Genomic DNA, 23,024 nt, shown 5'->3' with positions numbered 1-23,024 from the left:
AAGATGATGCAACTTGCCACCCATCTCAGGCCGTATTTACGTAGCCGACTTTATCACGTGAGTTCTGTGCGTTGTGAGACGTACAAAAATAGAACCTATTATTTACAATGGGTCTATTCAAACGGGCGATTTTTCTCTTGTGATGCAGCAAGAAGGAAAAATTGCAGCATATCCTTGATTTGTGTAAGCCACACCTGAGAATAATGAAAACAAAGATCTGGTACCGTGTTAGCCAGTAGAGCAAAATGTGATTGTTCTCAGCAAGAGAAACGACGTAATCTTGTAGATATGATACCTTTTAATGGCTAACAAAAATACATGATGTAATAATAGCGAGCTTCCGAACCAACGCAGGGGTACTTCTTCAGGCTTATCGATTGGATCTGAAGAGGCATGGATATTTATACACACTTATAACATACATACTTATGACAAGGCACAGATATGGATGTGATTGGTTCGCACTTAAAAGGAATTCTGCAACAGCAAACAAACTTTTTTTGTCATGGCACTGATAGCGGAGTGAAAGTTTTATGGTCCCTAAATTACTGTTGGAGGGGGGAGGTCATCAGGCTTGAATATCTACAAGAGGTACACAAACATTTTTAGCTTAACACTGATAAGGGAGTGAAAGTTTATGGTCCCTGAATTACTGTTGATGGGGGTCTTATCTGTGCAATCAAGTCTCACACTTCCCATTCACGCATAAATCCTGGGGAATAATTTAACCCAGTATTCAGCGTGTCAAAGGTTGTTATCAATTTATATTCCCAAATTCTTCTGTGGTTTTGTGCGAACCAATCACATCCATATCTGTGCCTTGTCATAAGTATGTATGTTATAAGTGTGTATAAATATCCATGCCTCTTCAGGTCCAATCCATAAGCCTGAAGAAGTACCCTGCGTTGGTACGAAAGCTCGCTATTATTACATCATGTATTTTTGTTAGCCATTAAAAGGTATCATATCTACAAGATTACATGGTTTCTCTTGCTGAGAACAATCACATTTTACACATGAGAATCATACATGTAAATCTGCGATGTACTACACAGAACACGCATGTGTTCTGCGCAATACGAGCCTCAACTGAGAATCTCGCCAGAGGTGGGTCATCGGTGAAAAAAAGGGCAGACGACCGCTTCAATTTTTGTTGTGGATGTGCACTTACCATTGTAGGTAAGTAATAAAGTCCTATTCACGCACTGATATTAATATCTGCATATATTTTTATGGCCGCCTTGACACGGGCAGAAGCACATTTGTGCGCCAGGCGTATTTTACTGTATTTTTTGCCCTGCATATTTGTGCATGTAAAAAAAAAAACAAGCATGCGCCCATTGATTTCAATAGGAGCATGTAGTTAAATTAGTTTAAAATGTGCTACTTTCATGTGCAAAATGGTCAAAAACAGGAGACGCTGCAGGTTTTTTTGGCGTGACCGAAATGCATGCGAAAAACCACACCTGACCGAACCAGTGAAATGAATAGGTTGTATTCACTGCATACTCTGTGCCATACATACAGACGTGTGAATGAGCGATGAGGCAAAAATCTAGACACTGCCTTTTAACTGGTGTAAGAGTATTAATTGGCAGAGGGGGCTTCATTTTTTGATGGAGGGGATGTTTTTGTGCCTATTTTGAACTCATATTGAATTCAGCTCAGATTTTTTAAATGGGAAGGGGTCATGTGATATATTAATCTTTACGAGAAATGACTCCGAAACACCCTGGAAGTGATAGATTTGCCCCATCTTTACTGGTTTAGGAGTTAAGTGAGGGCAGAGCTTCACGAAGTGCCTTACATTAGTTTTCACCATTCTGCTAGATGCACATGGTTAAATGTTTATTCCAGTCTTCGTGAACACGCTGAACAACTGCAGGCAATATTTCTTCACAAGCGCTGTAGGTTTTGCCGTTTCAGATGTAAAATAATAGTTTTTTTCCCCATACACAAGAGACAAAAGTCCAAAGGGGTTTAGTCTGGCGACCTTGGTGGCCATTCTACCGGACCTATACTCCCAATCCACTGCCAGGGGAATTGCACATCCAGCCATCTGTGTACAGCCACAGTTATGGGCGGAGGTTCGCCATCCTGTTGGATGAAACACTGTGATCCGCACGGAAGACTGAGCTCTCCCTTCAGCCGACATTCCAGCTTTTCGATCTATTTTCCTTTGAAGTTGCGAGCGTTTCCGCTGCTCATATGCAATGTTAATTGCGTATGGGCGACAGAACACTCACATCCATTGAGTTCAATGAGGGATGTAGACATGGAATTCACGCTAAAACAGAGCATTCTGCAATTTTCCTTCTGCTTGCAGAATCCCAATTCCTACCATCATGTCTGAGTGAATTGGCAAAAGTTCATGCTTTTCAATGCCTGCGCTTTACCACGGATCTTCTGCCAGACATCAATCACGGATTATGCAATTAAAATTCGCCCGTGTGAGTCCGGCCTAATAATACTGTCACAAGTTGGAAATCCGTTTTTCCCTTTAGTATACCAGTTAGAACAAGTTAGAACAGGTGTGTCCAGACTTTTGTCTCACTCTATATATGAAAGATTTCAGAATTTGTAGTGAAAGGTGTGAAATAAATTATAACAAAGAAGTGCGGTTAAGTTACGACGGTTGTGCCACCAAAATGATTAATTTTGCATACGAAACTTGTTGATTGAAATGAGTGCCTTGTTACTGCTTTGTGCCTGCTGTTAGTTTTGCATTGCCACGCAGACCAGCGCTATACGCAGTAGTTATGTTTATTTCTTGTCATTTATCTATTTGTGTTTAATATTCTTTTAATCAGCAGTGACGAGTCTGCCTGCAGTTCTCCAGTCCACCACACGGGGCCATCGCCTTCCCTAACGCCGCACGGACTGCTGCAGCACAATGTCTGCGCTGTGTACCCGGGGAAGGTCGGGAGTTGCTGGGTACAGCCGGGTGTTGAGTGCCCGGCTCAGCACTCCCCCTCATCAGCAGCCTGGCACTGAATGTGGCTCAAGCCCCGCGGGGGCCCCGGGAAAGGAGGACAACAAAGCCCAGCTGTGGAGCCGCTACCATGAGATGAAGAAGCTGGTGTATGGTAACTGCGGGGGATATGGGGGCTGCGGAGACGGACGGGGACAGGTGACAGTGGGGGAGGGGGGAGTCCTGCTTCTCAGTAACTTTGTCAGGTGTAGGAGAGTCAGTCAGTCCTATATAACCTGTGAGTCAGTCCTATAGTCTGTCCGGCCCCCAGTTAGTTAGTCTCCCAGTCTGCCCTTCCCTCAGTTAGTCAGTCAGTCCTATAGTCCGTCCGTCCCTCAGTTAGTCTGTCCGTCCTGTAGTCAGTTCGCCCCTCAGTTAGTCTGTCCGCCCCACAGTTGGTCAGTCAGTCCTTTAGTCCGTCCGTCCCTCAGTCAGTCAGTCCACCCCTCAGTCAGTCTGTCCACCCCTCAGTCAGTCTGTCCACCCCTCAGTCAGTCTGTCCACCCCTCAGTCAGTCTTTCCGTCCCTCAGTCAGTCTGTCCGTCCTGTAGTCAGTCCGTCCCACAGTTAGTTAGTCAGTCAGTCAATCCTTTAGTCCGTCCGTCCCTCAGTTAGTCTGTCGGTCCCTCAGTCAGTCTGTCCACCCCTCAGTCAGTCTGTCCACCCCTCAGTCAGTCTGTCCACCCCTCAGTCAGTCTGTCCGTCCTGTAGTCAGTCCGTCCCACAGTTAGTTAGTCAGTCAGTCAATCCTTTAGTCCGTCCGCCCCTCAGTCAGTCTGTCGGTCCTGTAGTCAGTCCGTCCCACAGTTAGTTAGTCAGTCAGTCAATCCTTTAGTCCGTCCGTCCCTCAGTTAGTCTGTCGGTCCTGTAGTCAGTCCGCCCCTCAGTTAGTCCATCCATCCCTCAGTTAGTCAGTCCGTCCTGTAGTCAGTCCGTCCCACAGTTAGTCAGTCAGTCCTTTAGTCGCGCTCACCAGTGTGTGATCCTTTATGGAAGTAGTGATCCTCCATTGTTTTCAATGGGAATCCTCACATCGCATTCAAAACAATGGGGTTCATATTTGTGCGTCTCCCAACTCACAAATCTCGCACGATTTCTCGGCTGTGTGAAAGCGGCTTTCGGGAATGGAGTTCATATTTACGCCAGTTTTGTGCGACCAGCTTCAGTCACTACTCCATTAGCGAGGCCGAGCTACCACTAGCGGTGCTAAAACGTTGCATGCAAAACTGCAATCCCCTCAGTTGTGATGGCGTATGGCGGTGTATCTCCCGCAGGCCGTCCTGCAGGCGGTACAATAGTACATGCTGCCTTCTTTACAAGCATATTATATGCAATGTATATACACAAGTGTGACTGGATCAATGTACTTTCATTGACTCTATTCACCGTGTATTATACGTGTAATACGCAATGACATTCCGCTCGTGCCCCGGCCTCAGTCAGTCAGAGCTGCAGGTTTTCTTCAGGCTTTTTTGATGCCCAGACCAGGATTGGACTCAAGAAATCGTGTCTATTCGCATTGTGCGGCTGAAACCGCATCACATCCAAGTCGGCGCAGACTTTTAGGTGAACAAAGGGGGGGAAAAAATCAGTTTTTCATTATAAATGGCTGTGCGATATTGGAAATATTAGTTGCAGTACCGAATGACCTGATACAATTAACCCTTAAATTGGTTTTATCATGACTACAAAACCTTTTCCAGCAGCTGGGCCCTTTATAAAAGTTACTTTGGCGCAGGTGTTTACATGTTGTTTGCACGGAAAAGTTTATGAAGTCATGGTTACTTTAGAGTCAAGGAATAAAATATTTATCCACATAGAGGAGCTTTAGATTCTCCTCAGACTGCATGTACCGATTGCAGCCCTTTCTTAGCCTTCGTCTTTATTCCCACGAGCGCATATCATACGCTGTTTTCACAGCCGTCCGATACACGCTACGTTGGGAGAGGAAAATCTGGTGAATGGGCACACAAATCAAACGTTTGTGCGGACCAGCGCTTATCTCCCCCCCTGTCCCGCCCCCTCCCATTGCACAGAATGAGCAGTGAGTAACAAGAGGTGAGCCTACATTGGGAATAGGAGAACAGAGGGAGGGAGTTTAGCAGCGACGCTGCTAAACTCCCACCTGCATACGCTGCCATGGGCTCACATAAGAGCCCATGCAGCGGCCTTCGTATTCCGGCCCAAAAGATAGTTGCAGGACTATCTTTTGGGTCCGACGTAAAAACGCCCGGCGCTATATTGGCTTGGCCGGGTGTTTTTACGTCTCAGAAATACGCCCATGTGATCTGATGCATTGGAATCTAATGCATCAGATCACAGCGCATTTCGGCCCGGCCGATATGCGCTTATGGGAAAGAGCCCTTAAAGGCATGCTCTATCTCTGCATTTCATGGCCGCTTCCTTATGTACTTTACAGCCTTTCAGTATATTGTCCTCAGTAAATACACATAGAGGTGAGGTAGATTCTCCTCAGTATAAACATATAGAGGTGAGGTAGATTCTCCTCAGTATATACACATAGAGGTGAGCTAGATTCTCCTCAGTATATACACATAGAGGTGAGGTAGATTCTCCTCAGTATATACACATAGAGGTGAGGTAGATTCTCCTTAGTATATACACATAGAGGTCAGTTATATTTTTCTCAGTATATACACATAAAGTAAGGTAGATTCTCCTCAGTATATACACATAGAGGTGAGGTAGATTCTCCTCAGTATATACACATAGAGGTGAGGTAGATTCTCCTCAGTATATACACATAGAGGTGAGGTAGATTCTCCTCAGTATATACACATAGAGGTGAGGTAGATTCTCCTCAGTATATACACATAGAGGTGAGGTAGATTCTCCTCAGTATATACACATAGAGGTGAGGTAGATTCTCCTTAGTATATACACATAGAGGTCAGTTATATTTTTCTCAGTATATACACATAAAGTGAGGTAGATTCTCCTCAGTATATACACATAGAGGTGAGGTAGATTCTCCTCAGTATATACACATAGAGGTGAGGTAGATTCTCCTCAGTATATACACATAGAGGTGAGGTAGATTCTCCTCAGTATATACACATAGAGGTGAGGTAGATTCTCCTCAGTATATACACATAGAGGTGAGGTAGATTCTCCTCAGTATATACACATAGAGGTGAGGTAGATTCTCCTCAGTATATACACATAGAGGTGAGGTAGATTCTCCTCAGTATATACACATAGAGGTGAGGTAGATTCTCCTCAGTATATACACATAGAGGTGAGGTAGATTCTCCTCAGTATATACACATAGAGGTGAGGTAGATTCTCCTCAGTATATACACATAGAGGTGAGGTAGATTCTCCTCAGTATATACACATAGAGGTGAGGTAGATTCTCCTCAGTATATACACATAGAGGTGAGCTAGATTCTCCTCAGTATATACACATAGAGGTGAGGTAGATTCTCCTCAGTATATACACATAGAGGTGAGGTAGATTCTCCTTAGTATATACACATAGAGGTGAGCTAGATTCTCCTCAGTATATACACATAGAGGTGAGGTAGATTCTCCTCAGTATATACACATAGAGGTGAGCTAGATTCTCCTCAGTATATACACATAGAGGTGAGGTAGATTCTCCTCAGTATATACACATAGAGGTGAGGTAGATTCTCCTCAGTATATACACATAGAGGTGAGCTAGATTCTCCTCAGTATATACACATAGAGGTGAGGTAGCTTCTCCTCAGTATATACACATAGAGGTGAGGTAGATTCTCCTCAGTATATACACATAGAGGTGAGGTAGATTCTCCTCAGTATATACACATAGAGGTGAGGTAGATTCTCCTCAGTATATACACATAGAGGTGAGGTAGATTCTCCTCAGTATATACACATAGAGGTGAGGTAGATTCTCCTCAGTATATACACATAGAGGTGAGGTAGATTCTCCTCAGTATATACACATAGAGGTGAGCTAGATTCTCCTCAGTATATACACATAGAGGTGAGCTAGATTCTCCTCAGTATATACACATAGAGGTGAGCTAGATTCTCCTCAGTATATACACATAGAGGTGAGCTAGATTCTCCTCAGTATATACACATAGAGGTGAGCTAGATTCTCCTCAGTATATACACATAGAGGTGAGCTAGATTCTCCTCAGTATATACACATAGAGGTTAGGTAGATTCTCCTCAGTATATACACATAGAGGTGAGGTAAATTCTCAGTATATACACATAGAGGTGAGGTAGATTCTCCTCACTATATACAGATAGAGGAGCGTTATATTCTCCTTAGTACATAGACATGGAGGTGAGGTAGATTCTCCTCAGTATATAGACATAGATCCTATGTAGTATCTAAATAATGCTCCTGCCAAATTTCATGTTTGTACAACACTGGGAAGTTAGAGAATTAGTGGCGAGTCAGTCAGTCAGTGAGGGCTTTAGATAGTTGAAATCATACTCTGATTTCCTCTGACCCCCGAAGAAGAGTTGAGTCTCTAACACTGCCCGCTTCTGGGTAGGCAGCAGGACGGAAGCGCGTGACTGCTGCGGCTAATCAGAGGCCACAGTGTCATGTCCCCAAATACCTAGCATCACGGCGCCCAGGATATGAGCGCTGTGATGTCTGATTGGCCGCAGCAGTCACTTTATTTCACCCGGAGTAGTCTGAGTCGATCAGTTTTGTTTTAGTGTCCGAGGGGAGGTGAGTACGATCTGTTTTATTATTTAGGATGTGGAAAAAGCAATAGAAAATCAGTCGTTGCCTTTCCCCTCCATTAGGCTAATTTCACACAGCCAAGCGCGATATCGGGTTATGAAACTTGGCTTGATATCGCACTCGGGAATGTGAGATTTCTCGTTTGTCAGAGTCACTGCTGCAGCCTGTTTACACAGCAGATACATCATTGGCTCATTCAATAAGAAATCGTGGAGTCACTGAGAACGACTGAACGATTAGTAAACAAGCCAGCGGTGATATTTATGCCCGTATACGATGAGCGAAAAGTGAAGGATTAATCTTTCGTCGTTCGCTCCGTTTACACCGAACGATTAGCATTCATTTTGCTCGTTTGAACAATGTCGCTCTGTGTAAAGAGGGCCTTCAGTATCCAGGTTAGGCCGGTCTCACACGCCCCAGTTTCAATTGTGGAATATGCAATTGTCATCCGCACGGACGATCCGCAGCATTCCACACAAATTCAAACAAATAGAGCAATTCACAGAAATCAATGGAAGCCGTCCAACCCGTGGCCTTTGACATTGTGGAAAGGTCGCGGATTCCACGTCATCGCCTAGCAATGTCACCGGAAAAACAGGGATAAAAAAAAAAATCTGTACTGGCCGTTGTACTCATCGTAGCCCCTATGCTGTGTCGGTAGAGAATGTATATGGGCTGAGATAGGCTCTGCGAATGCCTGGGATGATGACGTCACGGACACACGCAGTGTGACTTTCTTTATTAAACGCTATCCATTCGCAGGCATTGCGAGGGGGCAGCGTTTCAATATGCATCTCTTCAATAGCTCCTTATGAAAGGCAGAGAAATAGAGCATGCTGAGATATATTTCTCTCTCGTTTTATACGGATGTCCCCTCGCAGCTCCAACGCTGGTGTGAATGGAAGAATACAAGTCCATAGACATTCATTGCCTCCATTCACCTGGTGTTACGCAAGGGAAATATGCGTGCGTAATATGTGGTGACAATACACCCATGAGGGACTGAGCACTTGATCGCACACAGCGAACACCGTCAGAAAAAATATATGCAGTGCCAGAATTGTGCTCTTTTTGGGCACCATGTATGCAAAAAAAAAAAAAAAATTTGAAGAAAAAGTGATCCAAAAGTTGTATGTAACCCAAAAAACTACAGATCGCTATGCAAAAAAAAGAAATTAGAAAAAAAGTCATGGGGGTCAACGCGCGATAATCCCAAATGGGAAACAAAATAATTGAAATCAATGGTTTCATTTCATCCTGTTATGCAGCCGCATAAGAAGACAAAAACACACAATTTGTTTAAGCCCTTAACCCCTTATCGACGAAGCCTGTTTGCGCCTTAGTGACGGAGCCAAATTTTGGAAATCTGACGTGTGTCACTTAACATATCATAACTCCGTAAAGGCTTTACATATCCAAGCGATTCTGACATTGTGTTTTCGCCACATGTTGTACTTCATTTAGGTGGTGAAAATAGTCCCATAGTGTATATTTATTAAAAGTGCCAATATTGCGAAAATTTTGAATTTTGAAATTTTTCAATTGTAATATATCAAATATGTGCAAACATACTGCACAACTTTCTGCTAAGATATATATTTACATCTGTTTACTTTATTCTGGAAGCACATTGGAAAAACTTTCATTTATTTTAACCATTTAGGAGACTGTGAGGGATTAGCGTTTAGGGTCAGTAGCAGCGTGGCCATCCACGGCCAGAGACAGTGACACCGGGCAACAAAAGGTCCTTTAGTCTAGGCTTGGCCTGGGTTTATTGCAGCCAACAACACAAATAAAACGTAAATAACCACCTGCTCGTCTGAGCGCTTACTACACAAGAGTCCGGCCCTGACTACTCACTTCAAAATGTCACATAGCCAGTCCGGTCCTCAGACCTGTGGAGGTCTCACCACACCCTCCTGGGTGTTGAGGTTAGGGGCGTCACCCTGTCAACCTCGCCTTTGGCTCTCTCAGCCCACACACTGGGCTAGCCGGGCTCCTTGCTCCACAGAGCCCTCTCTCTGGCTCTCAGCCAGACGCTCTCTATCTAGGCCCTGTAGGCCCAGGCTTTATAAGGCCTGGTACCAGCCTCACCTGGTACGTGGGAGTGGCCATCCCACCCTTCGCTTTGACCACTCGAGGAAAAGCCGGCCCGAACTATGCGGCTTGGAGCCACTTACAAAACTACAACGTGTCAGTAACATAGCGTTACTGACACAGAAATGCTGGCTTCCTCCACCGAGCCCAGGCCGCTCAGTGGCACGTATCCACCCTCCAGCACTTTGTCAGTCACTGTCTCACAAGACGTACAAATTTAACATTAATTATTAACATTTTGAGGAACACTTTGTTTTCCTGCACCAAGCCAAGATTGTAAAGGCTCATAGGTGTCAGAATTATAGATACCCCTACAAACGACCCCATTTTAAAAACTTCACCCCTTAATGTGTTCACTGAGGGGGGTCCAGGAGTATTTTGACCCCGCAGTTTTTTTTCAGGGGTTAATGCAATTTAGAGGAGAAAAAATAAAATTTCATATTTTTGCAAATACGTCATTTTAAAGGTATGGGGTGTAAAAAGTGGCTCTCTGTCAGGCTCCGTAATCTTGCTGCAGTGCGGCGGTCTCACACAGAAGACGCTCAACAAGCCGCTCCTGGCACTGCAGGAAGGCGAGCGTTCCCGGGGCTTCTTGTAAATTTACGTATTACAGGTAACAATCTGAATAACGCCGGGTTCACGCGGCCGTATGTCGAATACGCTTGCGGAGGCCCGCAGCGGATCCCAGCTGTGAGCCCAGCCGTGGCCCTGCGTACGGCTGCATAATGTACTGCGTATAACTGCCTACTCACACAGGCGGTCATGCGCAGTACACCTTTTGTTGTTTGTATTTGCCACACCTTCGCTTAGCGATGACACGGTTTTCCGCAGCCCTCATACAATGTAGTTACATACTCTATGTTGCAGATATAAGCGGTAAAATAGAACATGCTGCGTTCTGTTTTCTGCGGGTGGATTGCGTAATTCCAACTGGCTAATGTGAGTGGAATTGTGTAATCCAGTGCATTTGATTGATCCGCGTATTACCACTGATCAAACGCATGTGGAATCCGTAATTCCTATCTGGATGGGTGAGATCGGCCTAGTGGTAGATCGCTACCTTTTTAATATGTGACCACGGACCGCTCAAGAAGGCCACCGGTCACTGCTCTAGGTTACCGTTGGTAGCCAGGAGCAAGGATATTTAAAATTTCCTGGGCCCTCCCCGCCTCCTGCACATGTGTCTGGCATTTTGCGGGTGCTCGCATGTGCAGAATCCGGGTAAGGTCCGTGGAGGAGGATCGCGTCGGGGTTCAAATACAAAGGTCTCCAGTAAAAAGTTTCATCTCCTCTCACCGGGAGATGAAACTTCAACATTTTTTTACTTTTACCAGATTGCCATTATCCATTGGATAACGGCGATCACGTGACCAGGAACGGCATACTGCGCCCCCCCCTGTGAAATCTGCAGGCTCTCAGCTATCTTTGGTAGCCATGAGCAGGGAGATTTTGAATTTCCTGGGCAATTTGCTGACGGGCAATGCACAGAAGCCAGGGTAAGGTCCGCGGATAAAGATCCCATTGTGGGACAAATCCGGGGGCCTTAGTTATGTAATTTCTTCCCCCCTCACTGATATGAACTTCAACTTTTTATTTTACCTTTTTTAATTTTGCATGATCACTGTTTTCCAATGGATAACAGTGATCATGTGACCGGTAACCACATACAGCGGTCCCCAGTCACATCTCCCTGCACTCAGCTATCTTTGACAGCCGGGTGCAGGCAGATTTTAAATTTGCAGGGCTCTCCGGCCTTCTGCGCATGCACTCCACATCGGCTCATACGCAAAAGCCCTCGGCAGATCCTGATCGCCGCGGGACATTACGGAGGATGGGGGTGAGTATTTCCAGCTGCCCCCATGGATCCGATCCATGAGGAAGCTGAAACTTTAACTTTTTTAAACTTTTGTTTTACTTTTCTGTGATCGCCGGTATCCATTGGATACCGGTGATCACGGGCCCGGTGACGGGTCACCGCCGTCCCTGTTGATATCTCCTGCCTCTCGGCTACCTTCAGGAGCCAGAAGCTAGGAGATTTCAAATCTCCCGGGCGATCTAGGCTTCTGCGCGTGACGTCATATGTCTGGCGCATGTGCAGAAAACCGGTGTCAGGTCCTCTAGGACTAGATCACCACGGAACATCGCAGAGGACAGGGGTAAGTACTCTCAGCTGCCCCCATGGATCTGATCTTTAACTTTATTTAACTTTTTATTTACTTTTATGCGATCGGCACTTATCGTTCGTCATTTAATTTCTGCCCACATAAAAACTAAACGACGATTGTACTGTGTAAACAGGCAGTCATTTATCTGTGAACGACTGCCTGTTTACTGTGAATGGAGACGGGCAGGCAGGAATGATCCCCGGCCTGCTCCACCGGCATGCACTAAGCAATCACTTGACATCATCCAATGACAGTCATCCCATGTAAAAGGGTCTCAAGTCATATACACTGTATGTAGTCAGGTGTGCAAAATGGTTACTTTGTTTCATGTTCCATTAATACGAGTTAACTATTTGTCTTCCTTTGCAGAAATTCTTCCACCTGGTGTTTGCAATCTGCTAAATCCAGCAGCCATATGCTCCAACAATGAGATCTGTCTGGGAGACATCGAGATCTACGGATTTGATTATGATTATACTCTGGCTCAGTATTCCGATATGTTACACAAGAAGATATTCATCACCGCCAGGGACATCCTTATGCAACAATACAAGGTGACGTGTGTAGGATGAGCTGTATACATAGGAGTGGGTCTGTTTGCCCACAGTTAGGCCAATTTCACTTGGGCGGATTCCAACCGCGGAATCCGTACGGAGGATCCGCGGCCAAACGTGGGCATTGAAAAGCACGTTAATCACTTTTTTGCTCACTCTTGGATACTAATTGCGTATTCGGCAAACGCAGGAAGAATCGCAGCATGCTCTATTTTGTCGTGGTTTCCGCATGAATGGCCTGCATTGACCTCAATGGAGGCCATTCACGTGAATCCGCGACAAAATAGCCCATATGCAATTAACATTTATTGCGTAGGAGCCCCGTGTCCGGGGTCATATGCAGTACAGAAAATTCAGGTACTCTGAGTCGCCGGCCAGAGTCACAGACGGTGCAGGCCTCCCACTTATGGAATCCTTCCTGCCCGTGTGAAGCTGGCCTCACTAAATAGGGGAAGCCAGTCATACACGCATACAAGATACGGGCTTATTTAGACGACTGTATATCGGCTCGGTTTTCACGCCGAGCCGATATACGGTGTCCTTGTCTGTAGGGGGGGAAGGATGGAAGAGCCAGGAGCAGGAACTGAGCTCCCGCCCCTCGCTACTATTTGCAATGGGAGGGACGGGGTGGGGGCGCAGTTAAGCAGCGGTACTTAGCTCTGCCCCGTCCTACCCCCTCCTATTGCAAACGCTGGAGTGGAGGAGAGAGGCAGAGAGATGGTGAGGAGGAGGAAAGGGGAGAACTGCTTAGATGGAAGCGCATATCGTTCGGCCGATATACGCTCATGTAAATAAGCCCTAACTTTTATTATGGAGATTGGGGAAAAATAAATAAATTCTACTATTTGTTTTTGGATTTCATTTTTATAGCGTTCAGTATAAAAATATATAATGTGATAACATTTTTCTTCTCCGGGTCAGCATGATTCCAGGGATAAACGGGTTATTCAGACGTCTGTATATCGGCCGAGTTTTCTCGTCCAGCTGATATACGGTGTCCGTTTCTGCAGGGGGAGGAGGTGGGCTGGGCCAGGAGCAGTTCACTGAGCTCCCACCCTCTCTCCGCCCCTCGCCACTATTTGCAATAGAAGGGGACGGGACAGAACTTAGCTCCACCCACCCCACACCTCCCATTGCAAACAGTGGCGAGGGGCAGAGAGGGGGCGAGAGCTCAGTGCACTGCTCCCGGCCTGGCACGCCTCCTACCCCTGCAGAAAGGGACACCGTATATCGTTCTGGGCATGAAAACCTGGCCGATATATGGATGTCTGAATAAGCCCACAAAGTGTATACAGTTTTTTATGTTCTACTAATTTTGTAAACAAAAAACACTTTTAAAAAAAAAAATAGATAATTGTTTTCGTGTTGCGCTCTCCAAGAGTTATAACATTTTTATTTTCCCATCGACGGAGCTCTATGAGGACTTGTGGTTTTTTGCAGAATGAACTCTAGTCTTCATTTATCCAATTTTTGGGAACACCGAACATTTTGATTGTTCGATTGCTTTTACTCCATTTTTTTCTAAAGGGAAGATTAACAAAATCTGCAATTCTGGTATGTTTTTATTTTTAACAGCGTTTACCGTGCAGTGTAAATGATATGTTACATTAAGCCTACAGGCCAGTATGATTATGTCAATACCAAATTTATATAGGTTGGATTTTGTTTTTTTCACGCTTTTTTTTTTAATGTATTTTTTGTTTATCGCTGCATTCAAAGACCCCTAACTTTTTATTTGTGAACAGTGCTGTAAAATGTTTTTTTTTGTGGTACGATATGTATTTTTAATGAGACCATTTGTTGATCCATGCAACATTTTGACAGCTTTCTATTTTGTTTTTTGAAAAGCAAGATAGACAAAATTAGCTATTTTCGTCATGTTTAAGATAGACAAAATTAGCTATTTTTGCCATGTTTTTTGTATTTTTTTAATGGTGTGCACTGTGGAGATTTAATAATATCCTAACGTTTTTCTCTGGGTTCTTCTGAACGTAGTGATACCACATATGTAATTTTTATTTTTTACATAGTAAATGGAGAAAGGTGCGTTTTTTACGCATTTATTTTAATTTTTTTACTTTTTATTTTTGTCCCACTGGGGGAACTTGATTATCAGCATCTTTTATCATTCATCTAATCTTCTATATATTTGTCAATGTCTGTTTGTCTGTTTGTTGGAGCATCACGCACAAACTGTCCGACCGATTGACATGACATTTTGCACATAGTATAATTTCGACCCACAGAAGGTTATAGGCTAAAAAAAATTCTGAAATTTAGTTGTCTCGGCAACCTTATTTGCATATTTTGTCCTTTCCTTGACTTTTAATGCAGCAACGCCCAAATTTGCTTTCACCAATGGATGCTACATACTCAATTTAGTATTCCTGGTTGTTTCCAACAAGTAATTCCCACTAGAAGAGTCAGACTAAGCGTTGACAATTGATATTTCAGAAAATGATATGTCCCCAGACAGGAATGCATAGAGCAACCAAGAATTGAAAATTGTTGCCCATAGCAACCAATCACAGCGCAGCTTTCATTTTGCCTCAGGTACGATAATATATAGCAATCAATGACGGCGCAGCTTTCATTTTACCTCAACAGAATAACAAATAAAAGCTGAGCTACGATTGGTTGCACAATTTTACTTAAAACGGACCAGAACTGCGGATTTGTATATGACACCAACAAACAGATTTTGTGTTTTAGCTATAAGTAGCTTTCATTTTACCTCAGCACTGACATATAAAAGCTGTTGCCTACAACAACCAATCACAGAGCAGCTTTCATTTTACCTCAGCACTGACGTATAAAAGCTTTGCCTACAACAACCAATCACAGCACAGCTTTCATGTTACCTCAGCAGTATAATATATGTCTAATACATTCACATAACATTAATCAGCATCATGTACTTCCACGTATTTATGCGTACGTTATATATAAAGCGCACAGTCTGTGTGTTTGTTTGTATTGTATACAAATCCACAGTTCTGGTCCGATTTGAGTGAAAGTTTGCATGAGCGTTCTTCAGTACCCGGCGACGAATACTGGCGGAATTAACAATCCAAAACTCACTGACTTCCCCTGTAATTTTTATTGCCAACAGCAACCAATCACAGCTCAGCATTTGTTTTTTATACCTCTGAGGTAAAATAAAAGTTGTGCTGTGATTGGTTGCTGTGGGCAACAGCTTTTTATTTTGGACAACTTCCATAACAGTGCGCTGTGGCCCACTTTATATATTTCAGGACTGCTAGTCATAAAATTGGCGTGCAGCGCAGGGTATATCTTCTAGTACACTATTATACTTCAGTATACCAGTGTATTAGAATGGCTATCAAGATCATCCCTCCCTCTGTCTGCCTTTTGCATACCGCAGTCGCACTGACCGCCACGTGTTAAGGGTTAAATAGTGGGAATCGAAGGTTTCTTTGGTTCACGCTATAAGGGCTAGTACCCAGATGTCATGTGAGAGCCATGCACCCGCCTCTCTTGGTACAGGAAACCCTTTTGACGGCGCTGCAAATTAAAGCCCCTTAATGGCTGCCATCAAAAAAAGGAAGGGCGGTCGTTACCTGGTTAAGGTCCCATGAATACAATGGGTGATGCGTTCTCAGGAATGCGAAAAAATAGGACATGCAATGATTTCAAAAGAATGCAGTTCATATTCGCACAAGTTTTACGCTCGTGTGCATGTAGCCGGACTGCGAAGTTTTGATGGGCTCATGCTTTTTGAATAACAGACAGTGTGAACAAGCTGAGCTACAGTGCAGTTAGGTTCACATGACCAACGGCAGAAGTCCGCAATACACATTTTGCAGGTACATGGGGTCACAGGTGTATTTTGCTGCGAGTTACCACATGCGGAATCCAGCTCTCCTGTGTGCAGCCAGACATATCCTGGTAAAATAAAGCCCAAAGGATAGGCAATAACTGATGTTCAGGGGTCCAACAGCTCAGACCCCCACCGATCCCATCAATGGGAGTCCCAAGTACCTGCTGGAGATAGCCAAGCGCTTGGCTATCTCTAGCAGTCCCGTGAAATGAATAGAGTGGTGGCACGGATACACCGTCACTGCTGCATTCATTTGGGGGTACATGGACCCCAGTCTTGCGATCAGTGGTCGAACCCTTACTTCTCATATAGGTATTCTCTGGATAAGAAGTAACTTCTTTTTACTAAAACACCCCTTTAAAAAGTGTTTTACCATAAAAAGCATTGAAATCGTATCCATAGGATGGGGGACAAATGTCTGATCGCTTTTGGACTGACTGCTGGAACCTTCATTGATCCCGAAACAGGCACAGCCTAAGGAAAGCGGTATGCATGCCCGAATGCCACTCCACTGGCTTCTGTGGAATGTATGGAGTTTACCATGTGCTTTGATCTCCACCTGTCCCATCGAACTGTCTGGAGTGGTGGTTGAGTCTCTGGATCAAGGAAGTCCCAGTGGTCGGCCCCAACAATCAGACATCTAACCCCTAGACTACACCCGCTGGGATTGTTTCCATCACTGCATTGCCTTTGAGCAGCTGCAGGGGTTATAAATGACTTCCATGGTGATTCCAGTGTTAACGAGTTCAAGTCCGCTGTATTTTTTCCTGTTGGTAACCAGACCGGGTTCTCGTTTTGTGTTCTTTAGTATAAGTACGTTTGAAAGGTATAATAAATGTTCTTCTTTTGTTCGATTAAATAATTTTTGTCTTTTTTCATGATGCCTGAAGATTTATTTGTGCCGTTTTACATTTGCATTTTTATAAAATTTTTGGGATATCCCTGGAAAAATGTCAAGAAAATTGGAAATAAGTGTTGGTTTTCACTTTAATTATCTTTTTTTAACACTGGCTGACAGTCGGGTAAACACCTGCACAAGTGCTGATGTCACGTCTCACGTCGTTAGCGCTCGTACAGAGTGTTTACACTGACAGACGTCACCGCTGGATCGCGGGCTTCTCGCTCCCTGCTTCACCCCCTATGTGGAGCGTTTACACGGAACGACAAGCCTGCAACTCGGCAATGTATTTTATGTGACTAAAAGTCAGCGAAAACTAATAGTAAACAATGTTTTTGCACAAGTTCATTTGAATGAATTGTGAACGATAATTGCCCCATGTAAATGGCCCATGACCTGTCGCCCTTACCGTTGCAGCCATTTTAATGTAAGGAATATATAGTTTTCAGGGCCCTTAGGGCAGAGGTAGAAGTTATTGTATAGCCTAGTGGTGGCTTTTAGGCTGCCTGTCCACGGGCGTTGCGGTATCCTGCAGCGGTTCTCCGCCATGTGAGACGCCGCCCGGGAGCTGTAGCCGGCAGACGGGTCTCTGCTGTCAGCCTATCTGACAGGCTGACCGCGGAGAATCGCAGCAAATTGCAGCATGCTGTGATTTGCCGGCCGAGAGCAGAGAACCCCAATGATTCTCTGCTCGTGGACAGGGGGAAGCGCTCTGCATAGCAACGCAATATTGCTTAGGGGAACGCAATGAAAACCCGCCCGTGGACAGGCTGCCTTAGTTATATATTTGAGGGCATTTCACTATTTTATTTATGGCTGATTTGTCCTGTGTCTTGGGCTGACATATTAGCCTCAGCGTCTCTAGCAGTTTCCTAGTCTGTAAACATAGTACTCCCACTTGCGTATATTTATTGCATATTTATTGCAGCATGTATTATTTTACTGCTTATTACGCCCTATTGTTCTCTATGGGTGAATTTCGAACGCAGTGCATGCACCATTACATTGAGAAGGAAGTTAAAAAACTAGGTCAGACACTGCAGGAGCGTCTAGGGACCACCATCCCATCTAACCGGTGGTCTGTGGAGATTGGGGGCCCTTACATAGAAGCCATGACTACTTCCGATACGAGCAGACTCCATGCTCTATGCCAGACTTCCTCTAATTTGGGACACCAATAGCTCCAATTACCTGGAGAGGAACGCCAAAGCCAGGGCATGGGATGAGTCTGCCTCCCAGATGTACAGAGAGCAGGGGATCATTGCCTGCTTGCCTTCGTTTTGCGCGTGTAAAATACGTTGTGCATACACGTGCAAAATGCTCGCATACACGATAATACACAGGAATACGCAATTCCATACGCAGGTGGAAAGCTGTGATTTTAATGCACTGTATTACAATATGGTCATGTGATCCCGGTCTGACAGTTTTGCAGTAATTCAGTACAGAACATGGGTAATTTTTTTTTTTTTAATTCGTTTTATTTTTTGATAATCAATTTACGAAATACAAAACAGAAATAAAGAGAGATTCGTTAGATTCATAGCAATGTATATATGATCGTAGTTATAATTAGATTAACACAAATTTTTTGTTGCTGTATTTCTTGAGTTACTAGTTAAACATTTACAACAATAAACTTTTGAACTTTTAAAACCAATGCCGTTCTTCCTTGTTCTTGATCTTGGTAGGAGAAAGTTACAAGTTTTCAAGCGCTTGTCAGTGGGGGGGGGGGGGGGGGGGGGGGAGGGGGAGTGCCAGAGGGTGGGGAGGGGAGGGAGGGGGGTGTTGTAGATTGGGCTTGAGGTTCATTCCATGAGCAGAGTAGAGTGGGAGTCCATCCAAGTCCCCCATATTTTTTGGAATTTGGTCGGGCAGCCTCTGTTTTGGTATATAATTTTTTCATATGAGGCTACAGTGTTTACAATTTGGATCCAGTGTGGGATTGAAGGGGGTTCAGTCGCCATCCATTTTATGGCTATCGCTTTACGGGCCAAAAATAGCGTCTTTTCAAGGAAGACGCGAATGTAATATGGCCACACCTCCTCCTCCAGCAGGCCAAACAGCGCTACCTTAGGGTCTAGGTCGATGGATAGTGGGGGTCGTAAGAGTAAGTTTATAAGGTCCATCACTTTTGACCAGAACTCGTTGACAAGAGGGCATTCCCAAATTAAGTGCCAGAAGTCCGCCTTCGGTTGGCGGCATCTCTGGCAGAAGTCTGAGGAGGTATTACGCATTTTATGTAGACGGTTGGGAGTAAGGTAGGCTTGATGTATGATGTATAGTTGAATTAATTTATTGTTTACGGCCGGTGAGACTGACAGGTGGGATTCAGAGACGTCTTGCCACTCCTCAGGTGTGAGGGATGGGATGGCAAGTTTCCATTTGTCATATGTAGGGGGTGGATTGAGATCTATTTTAGCTGAAAGGAGGTGTGTGTATAGGGCCGATATTAGGCCTTTGGATCCTTGGGATTTGAGGACGCCTATTGTGGGAAATTTAGATATACGGGTTGAGGCGGGTGGAAATTGAGAGTTCAGTGCGTGTCTTAATTGGAAGAATCTGAATAGTTGAAGGTGTGGGGCCTGCAGCCTATTGCGCAATTGCGTAAATGTGGGGAGTGTTTCGTCTGTGTATATATCTCTTAGTGTGCGTACCCCCTGGGCGGTCCAGTACTGTGGGTCTGGAACTGACTGTAGTGCGGTGAGACCGGGGTTGTTCCAAAGGGGGAGTTCTGGCACCACATCCCGGTATCTCTGCAATGTCTTTACCTCCTTCCACACGCTAAGAGCTAATTTGTGGAGCGGGATTAGGTCGGTAGATTTGGTGCTTTCCGGGAATTCTAAAAAGCTCAAAAGGCTATTTCCTGTTACTTGTTTTGCAAGTTGTTTATCTGCTATAGGCAATTCTTTGTCTAAGACCCAGGCTCGGATATTTCTCAGTTGCCCTGCCAGGTAGTAGAGCCGGAGGTCCGGGAGGGCCATTCCGGCTTGTTCTTTGGGTCTTTGTAGAATTGATAAGCTCAATTTGGAACGGGAGGAGTTCCATATAAATGTTATGATTAGAGAGTTTAAAGACTTAAAGATGTGTTTAGGGACGCTCACTGGCATGTGTTGTAGTATATACAGGCATTTGGGTTGGATGGCCATTTTAATGAGGTTTATGCGCCCAGCCACGGAGAGTGGTAGCTTGGCCCATCGCCTCAGTTTATGTTTTATGTTCCCTAATAATGGGTTTATATTATCTGCTATTGCGTTGTTGTGGTCGTATGACATAACTATCCCCAGGTATTTGAATGCTGAAACTGGTTTTAGTCCATATCTTGTGACACAGGGGTCGTTTTTTGGGTCAGTTTCTGTATAAAGGATTGTTGATTTGGACCAGTTGACATATAACCCGGAGAAGTGGGAAAATCTATCTATGTGTGTCATAGCTTGGGAAAAGGAGTTTAGTGGGTTCGATAGGAATAGAATTGTGTCATCTGCGTATAGTCCCAGTTTGCTTTCGAGGTCTGCCCCTTTAATACCGGTTACGTTGGGGGCGCTTCTCAGCCGGATTGCCAGTGCCTCAATGGCTATAGCAAATAAGGCCGGGGATAAAGGGCATCCCTGTTGGGTGCCTCTTGCCAGTTGAAATTCCGTTGATGGGATGCCATTTACAATTACATTTGCACTCGGGGATTTGTATATAATTTTGAGCCATTGTAAAAATTTAGGTCCGAACCCAAAACGGACCAGACAGGCTTCCAGAAAGGCCCACTCCAAGGAATCAAAGGCTTTTGCCATGTCGAGTGAAACCAGAGCCCATGGCATATTATATTGTTTACCTAGTTGGATGGCTGTTTGGACTCTGCGTATATTTATGGTCGTGGATTTCCCTGGCATGAAGCCCGTCTGGTCAGGGTGTATAATGGACAAAATCACTTGGTTCAGTCTGGTGGCCAGGATTTTAGTTAGGATCTTGTAGTCTGCGTTTACCAGTGATATTGACCGATAAGAGCCGCAATCTGTAGGGTCCTTCCCAGGTTTCAGAATCACTACTATGGAGGCTTTATAGAATGAAGGGGGGAGTGTTTTGTCTATTTGGGCCTGGCTTAGCGTCTCAAGGAGTTGTGGGGCTAGTTGTTCACAGTATTTACGGTATGTCTCTATTGGGAGACCGTCGGGGCCTGGTGATTTATTGAGTGCCATGTCTTGGATTGTCAGTTGGATCTCCTCCAGAGTGATGGGACCCTCCAGGAGGTCGACCTGTCGGTTAGCTCTATTCCGCGCTGATTCTTAATCTTAAGGATCGTATTAGCATGGTTTTCATGGTTAATAAGATTGGCGAGTAAATGACTGGATTGGTTTCCTAATTCAAAGTAGTGCTGCTTAGTGAAGAATAATTTGCGTTTGGCTTTGGCGTGTATTTGGTGTCTATGGAGACGGGATAGACTGAGCCAGGCTATTTTATTGGCGTCTGTGGGGGCAGATATATACGTTTTCTCGGCTTCTAGGGTCTGGTTTTCTGTCTCTTTGTTGGCCTGGGATGTTGTTTTTTTGATGTGTGAAATGGCAGATTTAAGGAACCCTCTGATATAAGCTTTAAGAGTGTCCCACTTCAAGGCGGGATGGGTGTTGTCATTGTGGGCATCTAGGAATAGGGAGATGTGAAAGGGCGTTTGATCGTCTGATCCAATGAGCTTGAGCCAGAATGGGTGAAGTTTCCAAGTGGGCCTTATATTATGTTGAGGAAATTTTAGGGTTAATAGTATAGGGCTGTGGTCAGATATGCCTCTCGGGCAATGTGTTATGTTCGAGAGATATATTGCCAGTTCTGTGGAGCTGAAAATGTAATCAATTCTCGTCAGCGCATTATGACCCGGTGAATAACAGGTATATTCCCGCGTTTCGGGGTGGTGAAGTCGCCAGAGATCGACCCATCCAATGCTTTCAATTAGCTGTCTCAAAGGGGAGTTTAAGGTGGGAGTGGCGTTAAGGGGTGCATGGAATTTGTCTTTAGTGGGGTCCATTACCATATTAAAGTCGCCTAAGCAGATCACTCCTGCCAATGGGTACTGGTGTGCAAATGTTATGGCAGTCTGCAGAAGATGAAGATTGTTGTGAGGTGGATTGTAGATGGATAGGATGACATAGGGTTTAGAGTCTATTTCTCCGTATATAAATATAAATCTTCCTTCGGAGTCCCTACGGGTAGTGATAGGGTTCCAGCGCAGTGACTTGTGAATAAGCACGGAGACACCTCTGGAGGAGGAGGTGTGAAAGGAGTGGGCAGACCACTGGATCCATGGCTTTGAAAGGGTATCAGCCTTGTCCCTAATGAGATGGGTCTCTTGCAGACTAATAATGTGTGGATTTATTTGTTTGATATATGAGAATACTGTCCTTCGCTTGAGTGTTGTACCGAGTCCCCGAACATTCCAGCTAAGACATTTTAGGGACATTACTACCTGTGTGGATATAGGATTTGGCTATTGTGTTCGTGTCCATGGGGTGAGGTGGGGGGGGTTGAGGGGGAGGGTGTTGATGGGTGTGAGGGGAGAGGTTGTGTCAGCGCAGGCTTGTAAAGAACATTAATGGAGAACAGATTACAAACATTTAAACCATTAGTCTCTGACATTACTTAAATTACGGCGTAGATGTCAAAGAACAGCAAAATAGAAAAAAAATGGAAGGAGAGAAGGGAAGAAAAAAGACAGGAAAAGAAAAAAGAAACAATTTAGCTACAATCTAGCTAGAAGTAGCAGATGTTATATTGTTGGGGGGGTCTCTTGATGGCCTT

At 44.6% G+C, this 23,024-nt stretch overlaps 1 protein-coding gene across 1 annotated transcript; it reads left to right on the top strand.

Moving 5' to 3' along the window:
- Positions 1 to 2,430: 2,430 nt before the first annotated feature.
- On the top strand, positions 2,431 to 12,522 carry LOC136620183 (5'-nucleotidase domain-containing protein 2-like). Its single transcript, XM_066594890.1, has 2 exons — positions 2,431 to 3,086; positions 12,320 to 12,522. The coding sequence occupies exons 1-2, from the start codon at positions 2,894 to 2,896 to the stop codon at positions 12,520 to 12,522; spliced, it is 396 nt and encodes a 131-aa protein (XP_066450987.1). The 5' UTR covers positions 2,431 to 2,893.
- The last annotated feature ends 10,502 nt before the right edge of the window (positions 12,523 to 23,024 follow it).

The sequence above is a fragment of the Eleutherodactylus coqui genome, chromosome 3 (assembly GCF_035609145.1).
Source record: "Eleutherodactylus coqui strain aEleCoq1 chromosome 3, aEleCoq1.hap1, whole genome shotgun sequence".
NCBI lineage: Eukaryota > Metazoa > Chordata > Amphibia > Anura > Eleutherodactylidae > Eleutherodactylus > Eleutherodactylus coqui.
Note: the sequence above shows the minus strand (reverse complement) of the source record. Positions and strands in the feature narration are given on the sequence as shown.

Coding starts and splice junctions, on each gene's coding strand:
- LOC136620183 (XM_066594890.1), top strand. CDS start 2,894: ATGTCTGCGCTGTGTACCCGGGGAAGGTCGGGAGTTGCTGGGTACAGC. Junction 3,087..12,319: donor GATGAAGAAGCTGGTGTATG/GTAACTGCGGGG, acceptor CTTCCTTTGCAG/AAATTCTTCCACCTGGTGTT.